At 39.8% G+C, this 21221-nt stretch overlaps 1 protein-coding gene across 4 annotated transcripts in view; it reads left to right on the forward strand.

Annotated features, from left to right (window-relative positions):
* Positions 1 to 21221, forward strand: part of PTCH1 (patched 1) — a 74552-nt gene that overhangs the window by 43800 nt on the left and 9531 nt on the right. For all 4 annotated transcript variants that reach the window (XM_027791350.2, XM_005240689.4, XM_027791353.2 and 1 more), the window contains 8 exons: positions 1778 to 1896; positions 3835 to 4234; positions 4732 to 5041; positions 10582 to 10724; positions 12778 to 12961; positions 14485 to 14765; positions 16268 to 16405; positions 19448 to 19590. In XM_027791350.2, the coding sequence (XP_027647151.1) occupies positions 1778 to 1896; positions 3835 to 4234; positions 4732 to 5041; positions 10582 to 10724; positions 12778 to 12961; positions 14485 to 14765; positions 16268 to 16405; positions 19448 to 19590 (1718 nt within the window). The remainder of the gene's footprint in view (positions 1 to 1777; positions 1897 to 3834; positions 4235 to 4731; positions 5042 to 10581; positions 10725 to 12777; positions 12962 to 14484; positions 14766 to 16267; positions 16406 to 19447; positions 19591 to 21221) is intronic.

Consider the following 21221-nt stretch of genomic DNA (forward strand, 5'->3'; position numbering starts at 1 on the left):
TGACAGATTCAATTAATTTTGGAGAGGATCAAAAGGTAATCACTTAATTTCAAAGTCTTTACCTTTCTGTGTGGGTATTTATAAATCATGAAATAGTCATTGGCTCTTTTCTCTCAAAGGTGGCTAAATACTAATTTGGCTTTAAGTACTAAGTAAGTTCTCTTTTAGTAGTTAGGCCTACAGACAAGCAGCAGGATGAAAATCTTGATTCAGGCAGGCTGAAGACAACAAAAGAGAAACACCAATAAACCACTTTTGTATACTTATGATTGAAGTTACTAGGAGATAGCTACATAACTGGTTAATTCTGTAATTTTCAGAAAAGAAAAAACAGTATCTAGTCTTTTTATTATACTTTGACAGTTTCAAACCCCTAAAAATCATTCAGTGTGTTAGTACTTTGGTTTTCACAGATAAATAAAAAATTTCACAGAAATTAAAAATTGTATTATTTAGGTAATTTGTATTGTGTATTTGACATGGAAGTAATGAATTTTTAAAAGATGGATTTTAGGTATCACCTTTTTTGAGCTGCCAGTTTTGAGGCCTTATTTTTCAATACCAAAAGCAGCCATTCATTTTGGAAAAAGGGCCTCTTTGTATCAGGTTTTTATTTTTTTTTTTTTATTTTTGTAGCCCAACTTTTGTTCTTTTTTATGACTGTTTTAACCTAAGTAGTTGTTACTTCAGAACTTGCAGGTGGAGGCACTTGATAGTTTATGTGAGTTCCTTAACATGAAATTGGGCTACTATTGAGATTGATACTGCTTATCTAATGGATAAAATATAAGGATTTCAGGCTTTTTCTTTTTTACCTGTTGCCTCTTCTACTCTTACAGCTATCTTCCAGTCCCATCTGTGCCCAGACTTCCCCTTTGTGATGGCTAGTGCTTCTAACAATTCTGCATTACAAATAAATGCTATTAATAATAATGATAGATGCTGCACCACATATGTTTATGGAGATTCTCTGGGAATCTCTGTGTGGGAAAGGGTTTGAAGTATGGTTTGAAAGGCGGTGGGCGGGGAGTTTGGGGTTTTTTATTATTTAATGTTCACTTTACAAATTAAACCAAGTGTTCTTGTTCCAATTTAAGACTGATTTTGGTAGACTGGCTCATTAATCAAGCTGTATTAAACACAAGCATATTAGATGTAGAATTGCTATGTGATGTTGGGTTAATTTTGATTCTCCTTTAAAAATAATCCCTGATAAACCCAAAATGTTGCTCTTTTTGAATTTTGAGTACAAGTATGTAATACTTTACTAAATAGAGCAGTTTCATTAAAATTTACTTAAACCATTATTTCATCTGTGATTTAATAATGTGCTTAAATGTTATTGTGATGCTTAAATTACTTCAGATCTTTTAAATGTGAGAACTTCAATTTTAGTTCCAGGTTTGCTTTTGCTTCCATTTTTTTTTTACTGTGAGACTCTAAATATAGCAGAATCTCATGCAAAAGTACGATTTTTTGACTCTGTTTTTTCACTTCAGAAATCATCACCACATTTCCAGGCACAGTTGTATTAAAACAATATGAAGTTTATTATTAAAATAAATTAATTAACTACAGTAGGCCTACCATAATGAAATGGGAATGCAAAAGAAGTATATCTCCCGGTTTCCTCAGGGAAAAGCTTGGAAGCATCTGACAAGTTGACATGATAAATGAGTGAGCAGTTGAGAACTGAAAGGAAGTTTTATGCTTTGTAAAGCTGATGCCTGACATGAAGCTTGGTAATGACATCACTTCTCTTATGATTGATCTCTAGGCAGCAGTTGTGGTGGTGTTCAACTTTGCTATGGTTCTGCTGATTTTTCCTGCTATCCTGAGTATGGACCTTTATCGTCGAGAAGACAGGAGACTGGATATATTCTGCTGTTTTACAAGGTGAGAAGATGTGATAGGTTGATGTATGAGGTGCATCCTTTTTGTGGTTACCAGTCAGTGCTACTATGCCTTGTCAGGAGTGGGAAGTCTCCACTGCAGTGGGGTCAGTATGTTATGATTTCTTTGCTAGTGACCAACTTCCATTTGCTACCTTGTTTTTTACCTGACTGAGGAGGAAAGTTAAAACACACATACGCACACACACGCACACACGCGCGCGCGCGCACACACACACACTCTCTCTCTCTCTCTCTCTCTCTCTCTCTCTCTCTCTCTCTCTCTCTCTCTCTCTCTCTCTTTTCCCTTGATTCATATGTATGTTCAACTGTTTTAAAAGAAGATAAAAGACCCATGGTTTAGGAATATCTTCAAGTATTTTTAGAACATTACGCGATGCTGCAAGGTGTCCAGTGCTACTATTGGGTAATATAGATAAGCATAATGTATACACTATAAAATGATTTCCCCTTAGCTGAGTTTTTCGTAGGACTATGAGGAATGGTCAGTACCATTACAGACTAATGCTTGATAAAGTTTCTGTTACAGCTGCAGTACTAATTTGGAATAGTAACACTGCCATTCTGAAGAGTGTATACATAAACTCTTACATGATACACAGCCTCCTCTGAGCATAGAGTGGGGCTAGGAGGAGTCTACTGCCTTCAGTGGAGCCACTGCTTAGAAATTAAGCATGTTTTCTACCTTAGTTTTTGCTTTTGCCTGCCACAAAGAGGATCCAGCTACATTTCTACACGTGTACTCCTTACACACTCTTACTGTCATATCCAGGATGTGGAGAATCCACCTTCAGTCATCTTAGCCTTTTACACCCACTCAGGAGCTTACATTTTAATTTTAATGTCAAAGAGAGAAAGCACATTCCTAAATTTGTTTTTGAGGGAGTGGTTAGAAACAATAGATCCCAAGTCAGGATTCCTGCTTTCTGATTCAGTCATAATTTCAGTGGATGGCCTCATGTGCTTGAATTTTGGAGCCCTGATTCTCAGAAATACAGGGCAATCAGACCTTCCATTTCTTCCCTCATCTAAACTTGCACTAAATGCATATCAAAATTGAATTTGGGCTCATTTACATCTGAAGAAATGCAGTGAATGAGAGCTTGTTTTTTTTAGGTAGGCAACATTCTGAATTCCTCTTGGTTTTGTAGGATTTTTCCACTTGGTGAAAAACCTCTGATACTATTTTCTATCATCAATTGGTCATTTCTTATTTACAGGAGGAGGTTTGTCTTTGATAAAACTTATTTTTGTAAACCAGGTATCTATTAATGTCTTGTGTAGACTAAAATAAAGGGAATACTTCAGTTACTTCTGTAATTTTGTTTCTTCATGTTGCCCATCCTTCCTAGGAATTAATCCTCGCATATGTTTACTTAATTTTTAAAACATTCAGTCAGTGTATGGCATGTGGTTTCAACCTGCCTCCCAAAAGTCTGAGATCTTATCCAGAAGTCCCAAATATTATTTAACAGTTACTTTAATAGTTCTAAACAGAAGAACTCAGTATGTCATGTGTTTACATTCTGATCTAAATAGCTTAATTCCCAGCATGGGCACGTTGATGCAAACTCACATACATACTGTGCATTCAGACTGGGTGCAGCTACCTGGGTATCGACCTGCAGCATGTTTAGTTAATGGTGTGGTGTGGGTAAATGTCGGTGTCTTCAGAGGAATGCTGGTTCCTTCTTTCTTGAGCATAAGAAATGTGCATATATTCTCAGAGGCCTACACTTTGAATCATGTAAGTGTTTCCTAAAGGTGCAGAATAAACTTGCATTGAAGTATTATATTTAGTTAATACAAACCATCTAATAGTAGTAAAAGCCATCTCAGATGGAAGCGGGTTATCCTATCTAGTCTCATTGAAATAAAGATCTGTCTAAATGTGAATGGATGTTTTTCTCCTGTCTTACAGTCCATGTGTCACTCGAGTGATTCAGGTTGAGCCTCAAGCATATGCAGAAAATGACAATACTTGCTACAGTCCTCCACCCCCGTACAGCAGTCACAGTTTTGCACATGAAACTCAGATTACAATGCAGTCTACAGTGCAGTTGCGCACAGAATACGATCCTCATACGCAGGTGTACTATACCACAGCAGAGCCTCGTTCAGAAATATCTGTGCAGCCAGTTACAGTGACGCAAGATAATCTTAGCTGCCAGAGCCCAGAAAGCACAAGCTCAACGAGGGATTTGCTTTCCCAGTTCTCAGACTCCAGCATGCATTGCCTTGAGCCACCCTGTACGAAGTGGACACTCTCATCTTTTGCAGAAAAGCATTATGCTCCGTTCCTCCTAAAACCAAAAGCTAAGGTAATCAGGGAACTGTTTACCTGTTTTTCAAAAATAGACTTCTGCCTTGCCCAGTAATAAAATTATCCTGGCAGTGGTATTAAATATAAGGAAGAAACAGAATTATTTTGGAATAACAATTCTTAATAATTTTACAACTAATTTCATACTCTAAAAGTTTGTCTTGCGAGTGCTGTAGAGACATACTGTTCAAATACAAGTTACCAGTGAGGGTTTTGGTGACTTTCAGTAATGTAAGCTTATGAACAGTGAAGCTAAAGCCACTTTTAAACTTTATTACGATATAATTTTCTCATCCATGATACAGAGCTCCTTTAATAAAGCACGAATTAGCTTAGCCTTGTGGTGTGTATGTGTATGAAAAAAAAAATCAGAAATAAAAGCTTTAAAGTAGACTGATGGGTGTTAATTTTGAACTTGGCTTTGTAGTGTGCCAATATGAATTGTTAGTTTCTTCAGAAACCTAAACCCAAATGCATTTCCGTTTTCTGTTGCAGATTGTGGTTATTTTTCTTTTTCTGGGTTTACTGGGGCTCAGCCTTTATGGAACTACCCGGGTGAGAGATGGACTAGATCTCACAGACATTGTACCACGGGAAACACGGGAATATGACTTTATTGCCGCACAGTTCAAGTACTTTTCATTCTACAATATGTATATTGTGACACAGAAAGCAGATTATCCAAATGTCCAGCACTTACTTTATGAACTTCACAGAAGTTTCAGCAATGTGACATATGTTCTGTTGGAAGAGGATAGGCAGCTTCCCAAAATGTGGTTGCACTACTTTCGAGACTGGCTGCAAGGTAAGAGAGAGTCGCATGATTTTTTTTTTTTAATTCTACAGTAGTAGCCACTTGCTCACAGTAGTAATGCTTCCCTCTCCAACTATAGTCACATGGTTAAAGACTGCAAGCAGGAGGGAGAATGCGTAGGTGCTGATCTGAACTCACACATTGACTCACTGTTTCTCCAGCAGGTCACTTAAATTCTTTGTGGCTAAGTTTACTCCCCAGTAAGACAGTGTTGAAGCTTTATGAGATTATGTCCATGAGAGTCTACCTCATGCCATTAACTCATTAGCAAAGCAGCTAATGAGGAGTTCTGCTTTATAATCAATGGCTAAATATGGTGCACTGTCTTGGGAAAATAAATGTTTGCTGAGTGTTTTGAGAACAGTAAATGAAAAGTCCCCATCCGGTGATGTGTTTTGGCACAGGCTTAACTTTCAGCACATGAGTGATCGTGTTGGCTTCAGCTGGGACTGCTGGCATGAAGAAAATTCAGTGTGGCTTAGGTACTTTATTGGATTGGGAACTTAATATACATTCTAGATTTCCAGTCAAGTATCCTCACTTTTTCAATGGTGCTGCTTTTTCTGTGCTGAAGGGTGACAGGGTGAAGAGAAGGCATGGCCTTTCAGGTACTGTGATGATAATTATATTGAAGTCAGTTTATTAAATACTATAATTACACGTGTTGAGACAAATAACTGTTTTGTATTTAAATAATACATAGTACTGTTACATCTCAGCAAATTTAACAGCAAATATACCCTGCCCAGGAGTACTTTTGTCCTGCCTTGGTCTTTCTGTTGGGAGAATCTCCAGGAAGCTTTTGCCAACAGAAAAATAAATCATGCTGACCTAGTAAGACTGTACATTTTAACCTTGACTGTTTCTAGAGAACCAGTGCAGCCAGTGATTCTTAGAGAACATTTAGGTAACTGCCAGTATTTGGGTTATTTTATTTCTTCTGAAAATATGTCGGGCAGTATTAGGAAAGCAGATGCATCTAAATGACACATCTAAGCAAAATGATCAAGTTTCCTGTGTGTTTAATGCACTGATAAATCATGAAGTGGTATTTCAGCTGCTAGCTTTGGGTTTTTTTAATGGTTTTTGAATATATTTGATCCATTCATTACAGTCTCCTTACTGGAAGCTTTATTTAAAATATTTTGCTCACATAAGCATATTGAGCTGTAAGGGAGGGCTTTACTGGCAGGAATAAAATTCAGCATAGCTTAGATGTTTTGCTGGATTTGAACCTTACTATACTTTCTAGATTTCTAAGCAAGCATATTACTACATGCTTTCCTAAATTCTCTTGTACCTCTGCTGTTTTATTTTATATCTTCTGCAGATATTTTTTGTTGTTCCAAAACAGTAGGAAAAAATGCCTGGTGTCTCCCATTCCTTTCCCCCTGCCCCCAAACCTGTGAGGGAGGTGGAAATCTTGAGACCGTGTTCAGGATCTTCACGTATTAGTGCTGAACCTGAGCACAGTCTGCCAATGATAAAGTCAGGAAGAGGTGCCCTTGGATCTGCTCTCTTGCTGGTTTCTCAAATGCTGGAGGCTATCCCACTTGTTGTTGCTCCCAGGGGAGCTCACATTCCTATTGCTGCTCTCTCAGGCCCACCACATACTTTCCTGAACCTCTTCCACTTTGGATGCCTCCTGGTCCGCTTTGTAATCACCTCCTTGTGCGAAGGACTGCCTGTGTGGCCCTGGCCCAGTGCCAAGTGCCTGCACGTCTCCTCCTCTGTGCTGTATGTCCATGTGTGTATGTGACCTTTCCAGATCTGCTCTTCTCTTAGGGGTGTTCCTATTCTCTTCTTGCCCATAGTTACTCTTCCCCTTCCAGGCCACCTGCCTTTCTTCCTCGTCCTCTGCTTTTCTTTCGCTAGAGAGGCTGTGAGTATTTCTGGTACCCCGGATACACTGACTGGGTGCATGAAGCTAAAATATTATACTGGAACAGCCAGGGAAACTCCAGGAAGCAGTGATTTGTGGTGGTTCAAGTGGATGTGTCAGCCCTGTGGCAGAAGGCTCATTGCTTGGCCTGTCTGTCACCCACAACTTTAGAATTAATCATTATGATTACTAATTAGCATTTAGGACTGTGTCTGTATCCCTTCTCCCCACCTTCCCCAAGAGGGGCACAACTAATACAAACCAGCTGCTTTGTAAAGATGCAGGGCTGCCTTTGCAGAGTGTGACACTGCAATCACAAAGCCGTAAAGAAGGAGGATATTGCAAGTATCAACAGAAAAAGGTTATGTTTTAAAATGGTACCGGGCATTGATGTAACAGAGGGGAACTATTGTTATGCTAAAACCAGCCACACTTGTCATGGTTAGGGAATTATCTCAAGGTGCAGACGCTAATAGAATAATACCTGATTATAACCAACAGGGGCTAATGCAGAGGGAGTAAAGGGGAGGGAAGGTGAAAACAGAATTTACAAACAAGCGACACTTTTAGACTGAATTCAGGGAGGGTCCTCTGTGAGATGGGAACAGTTCTACTGGTGCATTTTTACACACTGGAGGAGCAGGATAATCAAAGTAGGCACAATGTTGAACTTCACCGGGAATTCGGTGCTAGAGATTAATGGCTTAAGATGGCCTTCTGACATGCACGCATTTGTCTGGCAGAATGAGGGAAGCAACAACATGTGAACAAAATCATTTTTCATCAGGAAACCATCCTTGGGTCTTGGCCATACTTTTCTCCGCGTTTACTAGCAGTGGAGTGCCTTCAGCCTAGCACACTTCTTGCTTAGAGGTTCCCTGACATTTTGCTTTCTGGTATCATACCATGTTGGCATATTTTCTGGTACTGAAAATGCAACAGAGGAAGAGTTAACACCAGTCATTTGTTTAAACTGGAAATGTCTACATTATTTTTGTAAGTGACTGAGTGTAAATGAGGTAGCTTGAATTCCCTAATGGCTTGTAATTAGGCTTGTTTTTGCAAAGGATAAAATTATCTGGTGTTTCATGTTGTCAGCTATTCACATGAGACAGCAGGGATTCCTTCCTCACCCCCATTCCTGCATCCCACATAATTTTAGAGGATTTCACTTTCTTCTGAAGTGTTAAGCAAAAAAGACTGCTGATAACGAAAATCCCATATATAATTTCTTTTTAACATACCCTTAATTTTTATAACTTTTCTGCAGAAAGAGGTTGTTCTGCCCAGAAATATTTAATTAATCCCATTATAAAAGAGTAAATGTCTTTTAAAACCATTGTTATGAGGAGTTTGTAATGGAAGTACTGTTTGCTTTGAAAGCAGCAATTTCAAAGTGTTTTGGAAAAATTTAATTATTGAAATTTTTAAAATCTTCAGCGATTAAGTGCAACCGATACTGGTTTCTTGGTATTCTTTCCGCAGACTTTCAGTTTCAGCAAGGTCAGTTAGAAGGTAACCCAGAGCGTAGTGGTTAAGCCAGCTGAGGAATAAAGATGTAAAAGGGAGCGGAGTTTGAGGAATGACCGACCTGGTGAGAACAGGAGGTGGGGAAAGATGTGAGAGAACTGAGTTTTCACCTGCTGTAGTAATGTTAAAGGTACATGCCCTTTTTATGTACCTTGCAGCCACAAATTGCAAAAAATGTCAGATGCCTACAGATACGTCTGTTATTGTGTGGCTGGAGCTCGCTGACAGGAGTTGGGTGTTAGTCTGAAAGCTCTGCCCCACATGCTATCGTAGCAATTGGTGTGCTCCTCCTGCTGAAGAACCATTTTTACTGTAAATGAAGCTGTTCTTTGGTGGTCGTCGTCTTTCCCACATGCTTTTTTGACATCCTTCTCTTAACATCCCAAAGTCGTCTTCCACTTGAGTAGTGCAATAGTACGGATGCTCTTACCTGGCTGCTGAGAGACTGACACGAAGCTGAACTTGGCACCGAAGGGATGGGTTGGTATTTTTGCGTGTCCTAAGCACTGTTACCCCTTTGTTGAGGTTACCAGCAAACAACGCTGTTATAAAAGGGGCCTTGAAGTCCTTTGGTGATGCCAGAAAACCTGATGGCAAATTGTCCTCCTCCTGGACATGGAGGGCTGCATGCAGAGATCTGGCAGGCAGGTTCTTCCATCACTTGGTTCTTGGTCTGTTGGCTTCACGAGTGGCTACAAATTGGCAGGACAACATGGGAGGCAGTTTTCGAAGGGAGAGGGGATGAATTTGTAAATGGGAGCAGGTACTTTGTCCCGGGGGTGGTGTCAGCCAGGTGCCTTTTCTCTTCCAGTGCTCTTATCTCTGTACAGCTGCAGGTAATCTGTCCAACCTGTAATAACGATTTTCATTACAGCTCCTCAGCATAGCTGTGAGGTGGATCGGTGATTTCTTCCAGCACCACTCCCCTGTCCTTTTCCTTCCCTTCCCTGGACATGCCGTTTGTCATCTGGTTGCACAGAGCCTCCTTGTACTGGGCTGTGGCTTCCTGTACTAAATCTGATCCAAATTTGTGCTGGAGGTATTCCCTCCCCCTTGAAGGGTGGCAAGGAGGAAAATAACAGTTGAGAGTGAATAGGTGTTGGCTGTGATCTTTACATGTGCTGGCAGCAGATCCTACAACTTGTATTAGCTGCACAAGTTGAACAGATGGAACAAATTGACAAAATTGTGTTCACTCACGCTGTGCTCGAGGAACAGCTGAGTTGCTGTTTGAAGTTGAAAGTTTGAGGGTGGGTTTTTTTCCCCTTGTAGTGGAATTTCTGGTTATATCGTAGAAGCTGTTGCCTCGGTGCTCTGCAGTAGCCCAAAACAGTTAATGAGAGCGGTGTGTGTTCTCCTCTGTGGCTCAGTGCACTTGGCCAGGGTTTTGGTGAGGCAGAGGGGAGTATGGAGAGTGTTTCCCTTCTAGATAATGGACTGAATGCCTCCTCTGGTTTTAAATCCACAGTAGGTGGTGAAGTTGGATCAGGGCTGAACTCAGCCCTTTTTCTGTTCTGGCACCATCCACATCAGGGTAAGACTTAAGCTTTGTTTCAAGGAGACTGTGTATGAAGGAGATGGTAAATGCAAATATGCTTATGGAGCTTCAAGTGTGGCGATTCGGTAACTGTGGTTCATAAAGAAAACCACTTTTTATTCTAGACAAGCTTAACTCTTCCCCATATACATCTCCAAGCAGAGCGCTAGGTTGCTTTCAAAGGCTCTGAGAAGGACACTGGACCAGAGGGTCCTAATCCCATCCAAGATCTCCTTGCCTTTAGAGGAAGCTGGTTTACACTAGTGTACATTACATCTGTAGCTTGCTAGCTCAGCTTTGCTGTCCTGCACAGCATGGAAAGTCTCTTGAGGCTTCCCCCTTGCACTTTCTTGCTTCCTCTGCCTTTCTTTGGGCAAAATACTGGACATCCAACTGGTACTTTTATCTTCCCACACACTGACAGTTGAGTGAGAACCCCAAATTTAGGAGGCAGCAGGTGGATGATTTTACTCTGATTCAGCTATGCACAAGAGTCATTCTTTATTCCTGCTGAAATTTGTGTCTACGAGTGATTGCTTACCTGCTTGTTCTGTCTTCCCCTTGCCTCCCTTAACCCTTCAGGACTTCAGGATGCATTTGACAGTGACTGGGAAACTGGGAAGATCACTTACAACAATTATAAAAATGGATCTGACGATGCTGTTTTGGCTTACAAACTCTTGGTACAAACAGGCAACCGAGCAAAGCCCATTGACATCAGCCAGGTACTGTATCAAAGTCTGTACTGGTTTATACAGGAATACACAGGTTGTCAGGAGTGGGGGAGATGCAAAGAGCATGTCATAGTCTCTTTTTTTCATCTTGATGAATTGAATGCCTAGTTACACCTCAATGCATGGCCTCACTGACTTTGCTGAAGGCACTTATGAGCTACAGTCTGGCCTGTGTTGCAGCGTGTTGAAAATGAGCACTGGGGATGCCTGCCCTTGATTATTACTGATTGGCCTGTGTTTGGTGCTGCTCCTGTGTCAGACACACTCAGTTTCCACTGAAATTGTTGTGAAAAATGCTTTGCTGCATCCATAGGTAGATGGAGCCTGGTCCTGTGCCAGACAGAGCCAACGTTAGCCTTGTTGCCCCAAGTTGCATTCTTTCTGATTTGAATCAGATTGCCTTATAGGATTGACCTGTGCTCAGCATTCTGCTGTGGCTTTGAGTCTAGTGTTTGCAATTATTTGGTTAGTTCCACCAATTTGTGCAAAAGATAACATTTAAACAAAGGTGTTGATGAATGATAGTGGAAAGCAACTGAAATCATTACATGCTGTATCATATTCTTGCACCATCATCATTAAATACAGCTATACTGTTGCAGAATTAAGAATGGCAGTTGGGTGAGCTGCCTAAATAAAATGTCTGAGGTTCTTTTGCAAGGTTATCACAGCATATGACTGCTTTTGCTGTAGCTGTTGGTAGGTTGAAATGCGTTAGGTCTGACTCCTTACTAAAGTTAGATTTCAAACCTCTAAGAAGAAATTCTGCCATAACATAACTTCTCTCCTAGAGTCATCGACTCACTGTGCTTTCAGGCAGAAAAATAGTCTTTCTAATGAGCTTCTTGGCAGATCTGCTTATTGTCTTTCTTTTTTCCTGTCATTAAAGGTGACAGATTTACGGAGTACATTGTTCAAAGTTACTATGGTGTGTAAAATGCACTGCTCTATAGCAACATGCAGCATGCTGTCAGGTCTGAATGAAGCTTCAGCTATGAATTAAGCAAAGAAAGGGAGTTGAAGAGAAAACCTTAAGTGAGATTTTGTTTAGCAGAGTGTACCAGGTACGCTGTGGAACAAATGCGATTGGACTGCAGCTGCTGATACAATTTCCTGTGCCTGGGAGGGAGAAAAGTGTGGTGCACCCACAGGGGCTGAGTGCTGTACTGTGCAGTTCCAGAGACAGCTTGAAGACATACAGTTGTTGCATATCCTGTGGACTAATTGAATCCAGATCCTTGGAATCCAGCTTTTTTTTTTTTTTTTTAACTGCTGTCACTGTTGTTTCTCATTTCATTAAAAAGACCTGAAACTGGAGCTATGCCAGAATTTTAAATAAACAAAACAAAAAACCCCAGTAATACTTTTCACCCACAGAGTCCTCTGTCAGAGATCTAGCTGTGCAGGATTTGGCTACAGAACTCTAGAAGTGTACCACTGCTGTTTACCCCACAGATGCATTTGCCCACAGTGACCCAAATAACACAGGGCACTCATCTGCTTTCTTGACGCTGGACATTTTCTGAATACATAGGTCATAGGAGGCAAGTGTTAGCAAAATTTATACAGATGTTGTTTTATTTTTATAGCTCTCCTCCATTTACTGGGTGGCATTTCCTTCAGTGTTAACAACAGAGGTTAACTGCACACAGACATGTATAGGGACTCTTGCCAGGTTTTCTTTCCCTGTCTTTAAATATGTTTCTCCAACTTGGTTGTTTTTCACTCTTGGCTGTAGCTTTCAGAATTTGGATTTAATTGGTTCAGTCTATTCTGGAACCATCTGCTGATTTCGTGGTTCTTGTAAATACTATATGAGTACTAATTTATAAATAGTCACTTTCTACTGTCACTAAGTTTTTAGATTTTGTTGTTGTTGTTGTCAAACAATAGTTTACTGTTAAGTCACTTCCGGTGAAGACTCTTTTGTGTTTCCCCTCCTGTATGTGTGTTGCATCTCCAGGCCATTTGTTGAAAGCTTTACAGCAAAAGCCTTGAAAGCAAAACTCAATCTGAAGGGCTTCTAATTTTTTCTATTTTGCAGTTGACTAAACAGCGTTTGGTGGATGCGGATGGAATCATTAACCCAAATGCTTTTTACATCTACCTGACAGCCTGGGTTAGCAATGACCCTGTGGCCTACGCAGCCTCACAAGCCAACATCCGGCCTCACCGCCCGGAGTGGGTCCACGACAAAGCAGACTATATGCCAGAAACAAGGCTGAGAAGTAAGTAACATTTCACCTTAATGTAATACAGTTTACACAAGTGCCACCACTCCTTCTTTCAAGAAGCAGTAACGCTGTAGTTGGCTGATGCTGCACAGGGCCTAGAAGCATGAGCAGGACAATATATTGTGTTACTCTGTAGTCTTGAGAGACCCATGCACCGTTGTAAATGTGTCACCACTGCAGGGTTTTGTCATGTTAAAAAATGAGTTTTGTAACAGTTTAAAGCTCTAAAAACTTACAGTAAGCATTGCTTTTTAGTGTCAGCCGATACTTCTGGCAGTGAGAGAAACCCGGAGATTGCATGAAATTCCTGCCTATGTCATTCTGAAATTTCATCACTGAGATTGTATCACATTTATCCTCTATTCTTCACACCTCAGGGATTTTTGTCAAGTTAGCTCATATGCTAAGCTACCAACACTGGTATGGTGTAAAAGCTGCTTAGGTAGGGGAGCAGTGCCATTCAGGGCCACTCACTGTTTTCCTGAGTACCAATGCCAGTTCGCATTTCTTTGCTTAAGCTTTGAATTTAGTGGGAGGATTGCTAGCTGAACGCTAGTGGGGAAGGAGAGAGGGCATATAGGGGAGGACTGCTGTGCTTGGAAATGTGACTGGGTAACCAGCTAGCCATGCTTCAGTGTATCCGAACCCTAGAGCTTTGTGGCAGCCAGCCAAGTCTTGGCTTAATGAAAATTTATGGTTGAGATTATAATAGGACAAATCATGTTTAGCAAGTCAACTGAATGACCCTGCAGGGTTTGGAACACACAACAGCAGTAACAAAATGCTTGTTGTTGAAGCTGTTTTTCCCTTGTCATACAGTAAGACTTAGCATTGTGCTCAAGAAGAAGTACGGAGAGTGTTGGTATGTCAGATTATTACAGGATAAAAAGTTACCTATTTTCGCAGTAAACGATTACTTCTATATTAGTTTTTTTCCCAGTCAGTTGCATCGGTAACGGAACTTGGATTTCTGAATCTGACTTTCAAAATATAAATTGGAAATCTTAAAAATTAACCAGCCTGATCAAGCATAATTTTTCTCTAGTTTTGCATCAGTGGATCTCAGTTAATCTCAGGAAAATGACCTTTGATTTCAAAGGAACTGCACTTGCTTAAAAGAAGAGCATATGGATGGAACGTTTAAGATGATGTGATCTTCTGCTTTATATTGATAGGGAATTTTGGCCAGGTATTCAGTAAAAAACACTACCTCATTGATGAGAATTAAATACATGTATTGAATGGTATCTGTTAAATTGTAAAGAATTGTTTGGGGACTCATGATGTAAACTGTTCATTCCATTGCACTGCATGATAAAATACAGTAATCTCCTGTACTGCTTCAGTTTTCACTTTATTGGGGAGTTTTTAAAATGCCATCTATTCCAAAGAAGTAGAATTTAAATTGAAAACCTTTAAGCATTTTGCTGTGGAAAACAAAGTGTTGTATTAATTGTGTCCTCTGTGTATCTGCTTCTTTCCAAACACACATTTTAACACTGCTGTCCTTTTCTTAGTTCCAGCAGCTGAGCCCATAGAATATGCTCAGTTTCCTTTCTACCTCAACGGACTGCATGAAACTTCTGACTTTGTGGAGGCTATTGAGAAAGTGAGAGCTATCTGTAGTAACTACACCAGCCTGGGGATCACCAGCTACCCAAATGGTTACCCATTTCTGTTTTGGGAGCAGTACATTGGGCTTCGTCACTGGCTCCTTTTATCCATTAGTGTGGTTTTGGCTTGCACGTTTCTGGTGTGTGCCCTCTTCCTCCTAAACCCCTGGACAGCTGGGATCATTGTAAGTTTATTATAAGGGTCTTTGTTGAAGTCAAATTCCTTTCAGCATAGCTCTTGCTGTAGTCGGGAAGGTTTTGTTTATGTCTGGGCCTCTGGTGGAGTATGTATATTGCATCATTCATTATATATTTATTCAACTTGAGGGTGTAGGGTTCATGCTAAAGGTACAAACCTTAATAACCGTAATCCTTTGGCCACCTTTTTTGCGGCTTTAAAGGTTTCTTAGAAAGGTACATAAACTTTTGCCCTTGCTCAGATGAATGTTAACATGAGAAGTAAAGACACATAGGAATATTAAGAGCTTTATTAAATATTAATGCTATTTCTAATTTCTCCCCTTTTATCAGACACAGCTATTTTTCAAGGCAGTTGCTTGTGGCTAACTTGCCCATAAATTTTCCCACTGATTTCTGAATGCAGTCTTTCTGGAAAATCTGAAACGGTTAGGTTGTATGGTCGAGGAGAAAGAGCCATAAAATTATGAACTGAAGAGCGTACTCCTCCATGCTTTCTGCAAGGCACCATAAGCCTCTCAGTAAACATTCAAGTTAAATTGAATGATGATGTTCCTATGTTTAAATTCCATAAACTATTGTATGGTTTATAAAATGCCAGAACTAGAAAAGCCTAAAACAGTTACTAGTTTTTGTAATGTACGTTTATATGACAGATATGTTAAAAGGTAAATGTTTAGTCTAGAATATTTTTCATAGCACTTAATCAAGCAATTTATGTTATTACTCTTGATTCATTAGCTTATAAAATCATTTATTGTAGTGCATACTTTTTTTCCTTGGAAAAGGTGTTTATTTTCAGAGTCCAGCATTGCTTTTATAAGTATGTCTATCTTTTTTTCCTGCTTGGCTTTAGCAACTTTTAAAGTTGATTCTACAGATTTCCTGCCCTCCTTTTTCCTCAATCTTTTTTTTTAGAAGGTAGACGGAAAAAAAACCTAAAAGCTTTCCCTTAAAGTGTTCACTGTGTCAATATCAATCCTTCCAAGTATCTTAATAGCTTAGAGCCCCTCTGTAACCTGAGATGCATCAGCTGATGATCGCATTCACTTTCTTCTGGGCTTTAAACGTACTCAAAAGTCATCCTCACTTATATTTGCAGTTCTACAAAAAGAATTCCAATACAGGTAGTTGAAAGTTACTTTTTATGGAACGATTGTTTGAGAAACAGGTGAAAAAGAGAAAAAGTATGTTTTGGGGGGTATTCATGACAAGGAAGAATAAATTGTTTTTCAAATCACTGGTAAGTTGTAACCAATACAAAGTTGGTGCTTGGTCTGTTAAGTAGTTCTTAGGAGTATAATCTGAACTGGCCCTTTAGCAAGTCATTGCCACTGAGCACCACAAAACAAGGAAAAGCAGCTTGTCTTTGGGTATGTAGCATGGCTTTGAGGAGTATGTTTTATAGTCACCATGTTGTTTTGAAGTATCTTTCTCTTCATTTGTCTGCAGTATAAGATGGTACTAACAGCTGTTTGAAATCATCTAGGTGGTGGTGCTGGCTCTGATGACTGTGGAGCTGTTTGGCATGATGGGTCTAATTGGAATAAAGCTGAGTGCAGTGCCTGTGGTTATCCTGATTGCTTCTGTTGGCATTGGTGTGGAATTCACTGTTCATGTTGCTTTGGTAGGTAAAATCAGAAGAATTTTCAAAATATTTTAAAATAAAATGGTGGCAATGTTACGATCACAAATCCTTACACAGTCTCCTATATCAGTGACGTGATTCTTATAAGGAGACTGGTTACAAACAGTTTTGTGTGCTATTCAGTTTGTCCTGATAGTGCAGAGTTGATCTTAGTGAGGTAATTCCGAACTATTGAGTCGGTTTCCTAGGACACAAGAGGGGATACATTACCTGTAATATCAAGTTGCCTGAGCGATGCAAATATATAGACAAAGCGGAGCTCTTACTGCACCTGACTCTCCTGGTTCTTGCCTGCAGCCTCACTGTTGTCGCCTCATTGCATGTACGTTCTGTATCTAGTGGAAGAGAAGCCTTTAAAGGAGATTTTCAAAATCACGTATAGCGTCATTTGATCTCTGTGGACAACTAAAACTTTAATGTATTTAGATTAATTTTCCACTTGAAAAATCTGCACCTTCTTTTCAGAACCCATCAGCTATTAATAGTGGGCGCAAACGTGCAGTTTGTTAGAAAATGGTTTTCTGATGTGAGGAGGAGGAGCCAAGAAGGGGAAAAAGTGTGTTTTATATAAAGATTTTCAACATTTTTAAGGTCAAATGTCCAAATCTAGAGTGCACTTACTCACTCACCTTAGGCAACCTGATGTGCAAAAGTGTGTAGAAACAGCAGTGTGCTTCCAAGGGGGCAGTTTTGGGTGTTCAGGATAGGCAAAACTCATCTTGCTTTATCTGGTGACCAAGAATAAAGGACTACTTTTCTGTGTTCACATTTGGCAATGTCAGCACTAATCTTTCCAACATTTTGCACACTCAGCATAAGTCATTTTCCTATAAGGCTATTCTAATTGATATTTCAGAATAGTTTAAGAATATCATTGGTTTCATGGATTTGAATTTCACTGTATTAAAAAGTAAGGAATGATGTGCTCAATATAATATAATTTAAGGGAGGAGATGCTTGTAGTCTACTAGAATCTCTAGTGCGTTAGTACTGTGGCAATCCAAAAAGAAGCGAAGGGATGGGACTGGAAGGTGGTGGTGACATTGGATGGGAACGCAACAGGCCTCTTGGACTCAAAAGGAGGACTGGTAGATGGCTAAGAGGATCTGGTGACAGTGAAAAAGAGAGGAGAACCAACAGGGATCTTAGCACACTGGAGACAGCCAGTACTGGGAACACGTTACGTTGTAGATGATGTACAGAGTTGGGGCACAGAAAGTGGCAGGGCGGGAAGACTAATTTTGAGAAAAATTGTAGGGGTAGTAAGGTTAAAGAGGAGCAACTGGATACCTGATGTGGTGACATCTTTTTTTCCCCCTGCTGCTGTGGATAGTTAGGCTTTTGGAGGTAAACCTCTTTGCTAGGACTTGCAGTAGTTTAGGAACTGTCAGAAACTGATGTACAAAAGGAAGAAAGAAATTACACTTCCTTAGAATTGAAGATTTTGAACAGGAAAACTGGCATAAAAAAGGACAAAACACTTAGTTGTTTCTAAATAGGAAGAAACCAATATAATTTACAGAAGTTTTAAGTCAGTCACCTGTGGCTGAAGGTAAAATGCCAAGCAAATTGAAATACTGCAAGCAAACTAAAATACTGCATTTTTTTTCACATTGACTCTGGAGTGAAAAACTTTCAAACATGGGCTTTAAATAGAAGAATGCCTCGTAGACCTCAGATGATAGCAGCAGTACTGACTTTCACAGAACTTCCTGCATATAAACAGTCAAACCAGCATTGCATGAACAAAAAAGGCAATGCTGAAACTGTTGATACAGAACTTAATTGAACTTGTTCAAGAGTGATTCACGGTCCACTTGCGGCTCAGTTCTCTGTTATTGCTTGTGAATTGTGACTGCATTTTTTTAATTCTGCAAATAAATTCTGAATCACTAGTAGGCTCTTGTATTATGCATCCTTTAATCGCACACACATGCATATTTTTATGTAACTTGTTAATATGTGGATCAGATCCCATAGCTCCCATTCATGTGAGTTGTCTCATTGACAGCTGTGTTTACCCTGAGGGGGATTCTTTATCCACGTATGTATAGGAGAATGTAAAATGTAATTTTCCACAGACCACTTTTAATGGAGTACTAAGGATTAATAATAGATGGTTTGGTTACCTACAGAAGCGAAGACTAGGAATCTTACTCCACATGTGCCCATTTTTGGTCTGCTTGTCCCACCGGATAACAGCTTAATGTGTTGACTGATTTCATCCCAAATTTGTCAGCTAAGTGAAAATAACCCGCTAGAGGAGAGAGGCCTAAATTCCAGGCCCAAGAGGAAGATAACTGCTTGAGCTCATATCTTAACAGGCAGTAAAGAACTTGCCGAAGAGAGAGCCCTTATAAATCACAGGAAGATCATCAACCAGTTTCTTGTCGTCTTAAACCATTAAGCCCTACAGAGGGAAGACATCGTACAAAACAGCAGCATTTGAGTGTTCTTGATACAGCTTGCTCACTAAGGAGTTGGAGGGAGAAAGACATTTCACTAGTCATGTCGTTGCTCAGGCACTGCTGTGCTCAGCACTGTTTCTACGTCAATTTTATATGTATAGGCCTACTAGCTTTGAAGCAGTAGAAGTTGCAAAAACATTTATTTTGAATGAAATGGAAGTGTTACAGTCATGGAAGCCGTGGGCCCATGAGAGTGAGAGGAGTAGCCCTGTAATTTTGACACCTGAAGTGCTTTCACTGGGAAATGAATTCTTTGCAGGTGGACATAAGCAAAGATGGAGACAAAAGCCTACTGATGCAAGCAGGTGTTGTTTCCAGAATTATTACTATGGTCTGGCTCTCTAATCAGTGCTTACTTTGGTTGGGACTTTAGCAGGAGCTGTGTGGTGTAACTGCAGAATCAGGCCTTCTCTTGAAGGTTAGCCAGCTATGGATACTTTCATAAACTGTAGTTTGAAGTAATTAACTGGTGAAAAACTGTGCATGCTATGAGAGAGGCTGTTTAGAAGGTCGTATGCATCTGTCTAATTAAATGGATTTCATTGCTTTACAGGCATTTTTAACTGCCATAGGAGACAGGAACCACAGGGCTGTCCTTGCATTGGAACACATGTTTGCACCAGTGCTGGATGGGGCCGTGTCCACTCTGCTTGGAGTGTTAATGCTTGCAGGATCAGAGTTTGATTTTATCGTCAGGTAAAGCATTTGTGTGTGTGTCTTGACTTTCCTTTTTAAAATAAAAATAAGTATGCTTTTAGTTTCTAGTCACTTTAGCATATCTGTCATTTTATTACTATGCATGGTGTGTCAAGCATGCTTACATCATGGTCCTGCTTTCCCTCTATTTTATTAACTCCTTTACATGCTAGGTGCAGTAGTGTTTCCATTGCTGGTATTAAAATCTGTTCCAGGAAAATCTGACACCCAGCATGAAAGCACACAAAAATGGCCCCCGTTAGCAAAGTTTGCTAATTCTCGGTTTGAGTCAGTTTAAAACATCTAGTATTGTCCAGTATTAGCTGGATTTGACCTTTAACCATTAGGTCCTTCAGACTTCTTGTATGCACAACAATTTGTGTGTGAAGAACATGTGAACCTATAATCATGCTGCAACTGTGCTGCAAGTGACTCTCTCTGGGCCTTCTTCTCTCTTTATTTGAGGTTTACAGCAATGTACAACAGGGAGAGGAAAAAAAGCCCTGTTTGGGAGCTGGGGAACCATAAGTATGAACACAGAACTCCATATTAAAATTTTGTAAAGCAAAGCCTGAAGGCCCTTCTGTTTAGAACTACAGGCAGACTGTTTCTTGTGAATTTAATTAAGAATGTGAATTCGTCAAGTAGGAGAGGAAAGTAAGTTTTCACTGAGGGGAATTTGAGAAGTGCAATGAAACAGATCCTATTCTGTTCCAAACAACCTGTGGAGCTCTGCAAAATGGCTAATCTTGGAAGTAACACAGGTTCTTTGTGGCACACTACAGCACTCAAAAAAAAGTAACCTAAGCCCTAAAATGGAACTGAGGCAGAAGTGGGCCAAATAAAAGTGCTGTGAAAGATGACTTAACTACTTAGTAGACATAAGCTGGATAGATGACTAGACTTAGCTGACATCTATTTGATGATGAGAACAACATGTCAGAGGCAGGAACTGAGAGAATGGCTGCTAAATCTCAGCAAGATTTTTTGTTTATGTATGAAACAGATTTGAAGAAAGCAGGCAGTTTGCAGTTAGACCTCTTGAAACCTACATGAGGATTATCACTCTAGATATCGCATGTCCTGAAATAGAATTTGTATTCTTTTCCCAAGTCAGTATTTTTTACTTTATTTTATTGGTATTGAAGAAATAAGGTGGAATTATTCTTCTAGGACCTGATCTTATAAGGACTGGAATACCTTGACATATAGGTTACTTATAGATTTAACCTAAATTTATAGGGGTACATTTGGTGTGCTACATTCCTACATAACAGACAAGATTTTGGCAAGCACATTTTTGTGTCAGCAAATGGAAGATTGTAGCAGCCCTTCACAGCAGTTTTGGATTGGATGTTCTCTCAGTTTATAGAATAAGCCTTTCAGCTTTTCAATTTATGTTATTTTACTTTTTTTTAGCCATCAGTTTCTCATTTTCTAGCACGATCTGACTTCAGTTTGCCTTGTTTAAAAAACAAAATGAAAAAACCTATGCGAGCCTGAGCATTGTTATAGTGGGCGAAGATGATCCCAAACTTCCGGAAAGCAATAGCTTAGTCCAACAGTGTGGAAGATTAAGTAAATTAACAGACATTGTATACACCAAGTGGTCAGAGCTATAATCCTCCTGT

The sequence above is a fragment of the Falco peregrinus genome, chromosome Z (assembly GCF_023634155.1).
Source record: "Falco peregrinus isolate bFalPer1 chromosome Z, bFalPer1.pri, whole genome shotgun sequence".
In the NCBI taxonomy this organism is placed as follows: domain Eukaryota; kingdom Metazoa; phylum Chordata; class Aves; order Falconiformes; family Falconidae; genus Falco; species Falco peregrinus.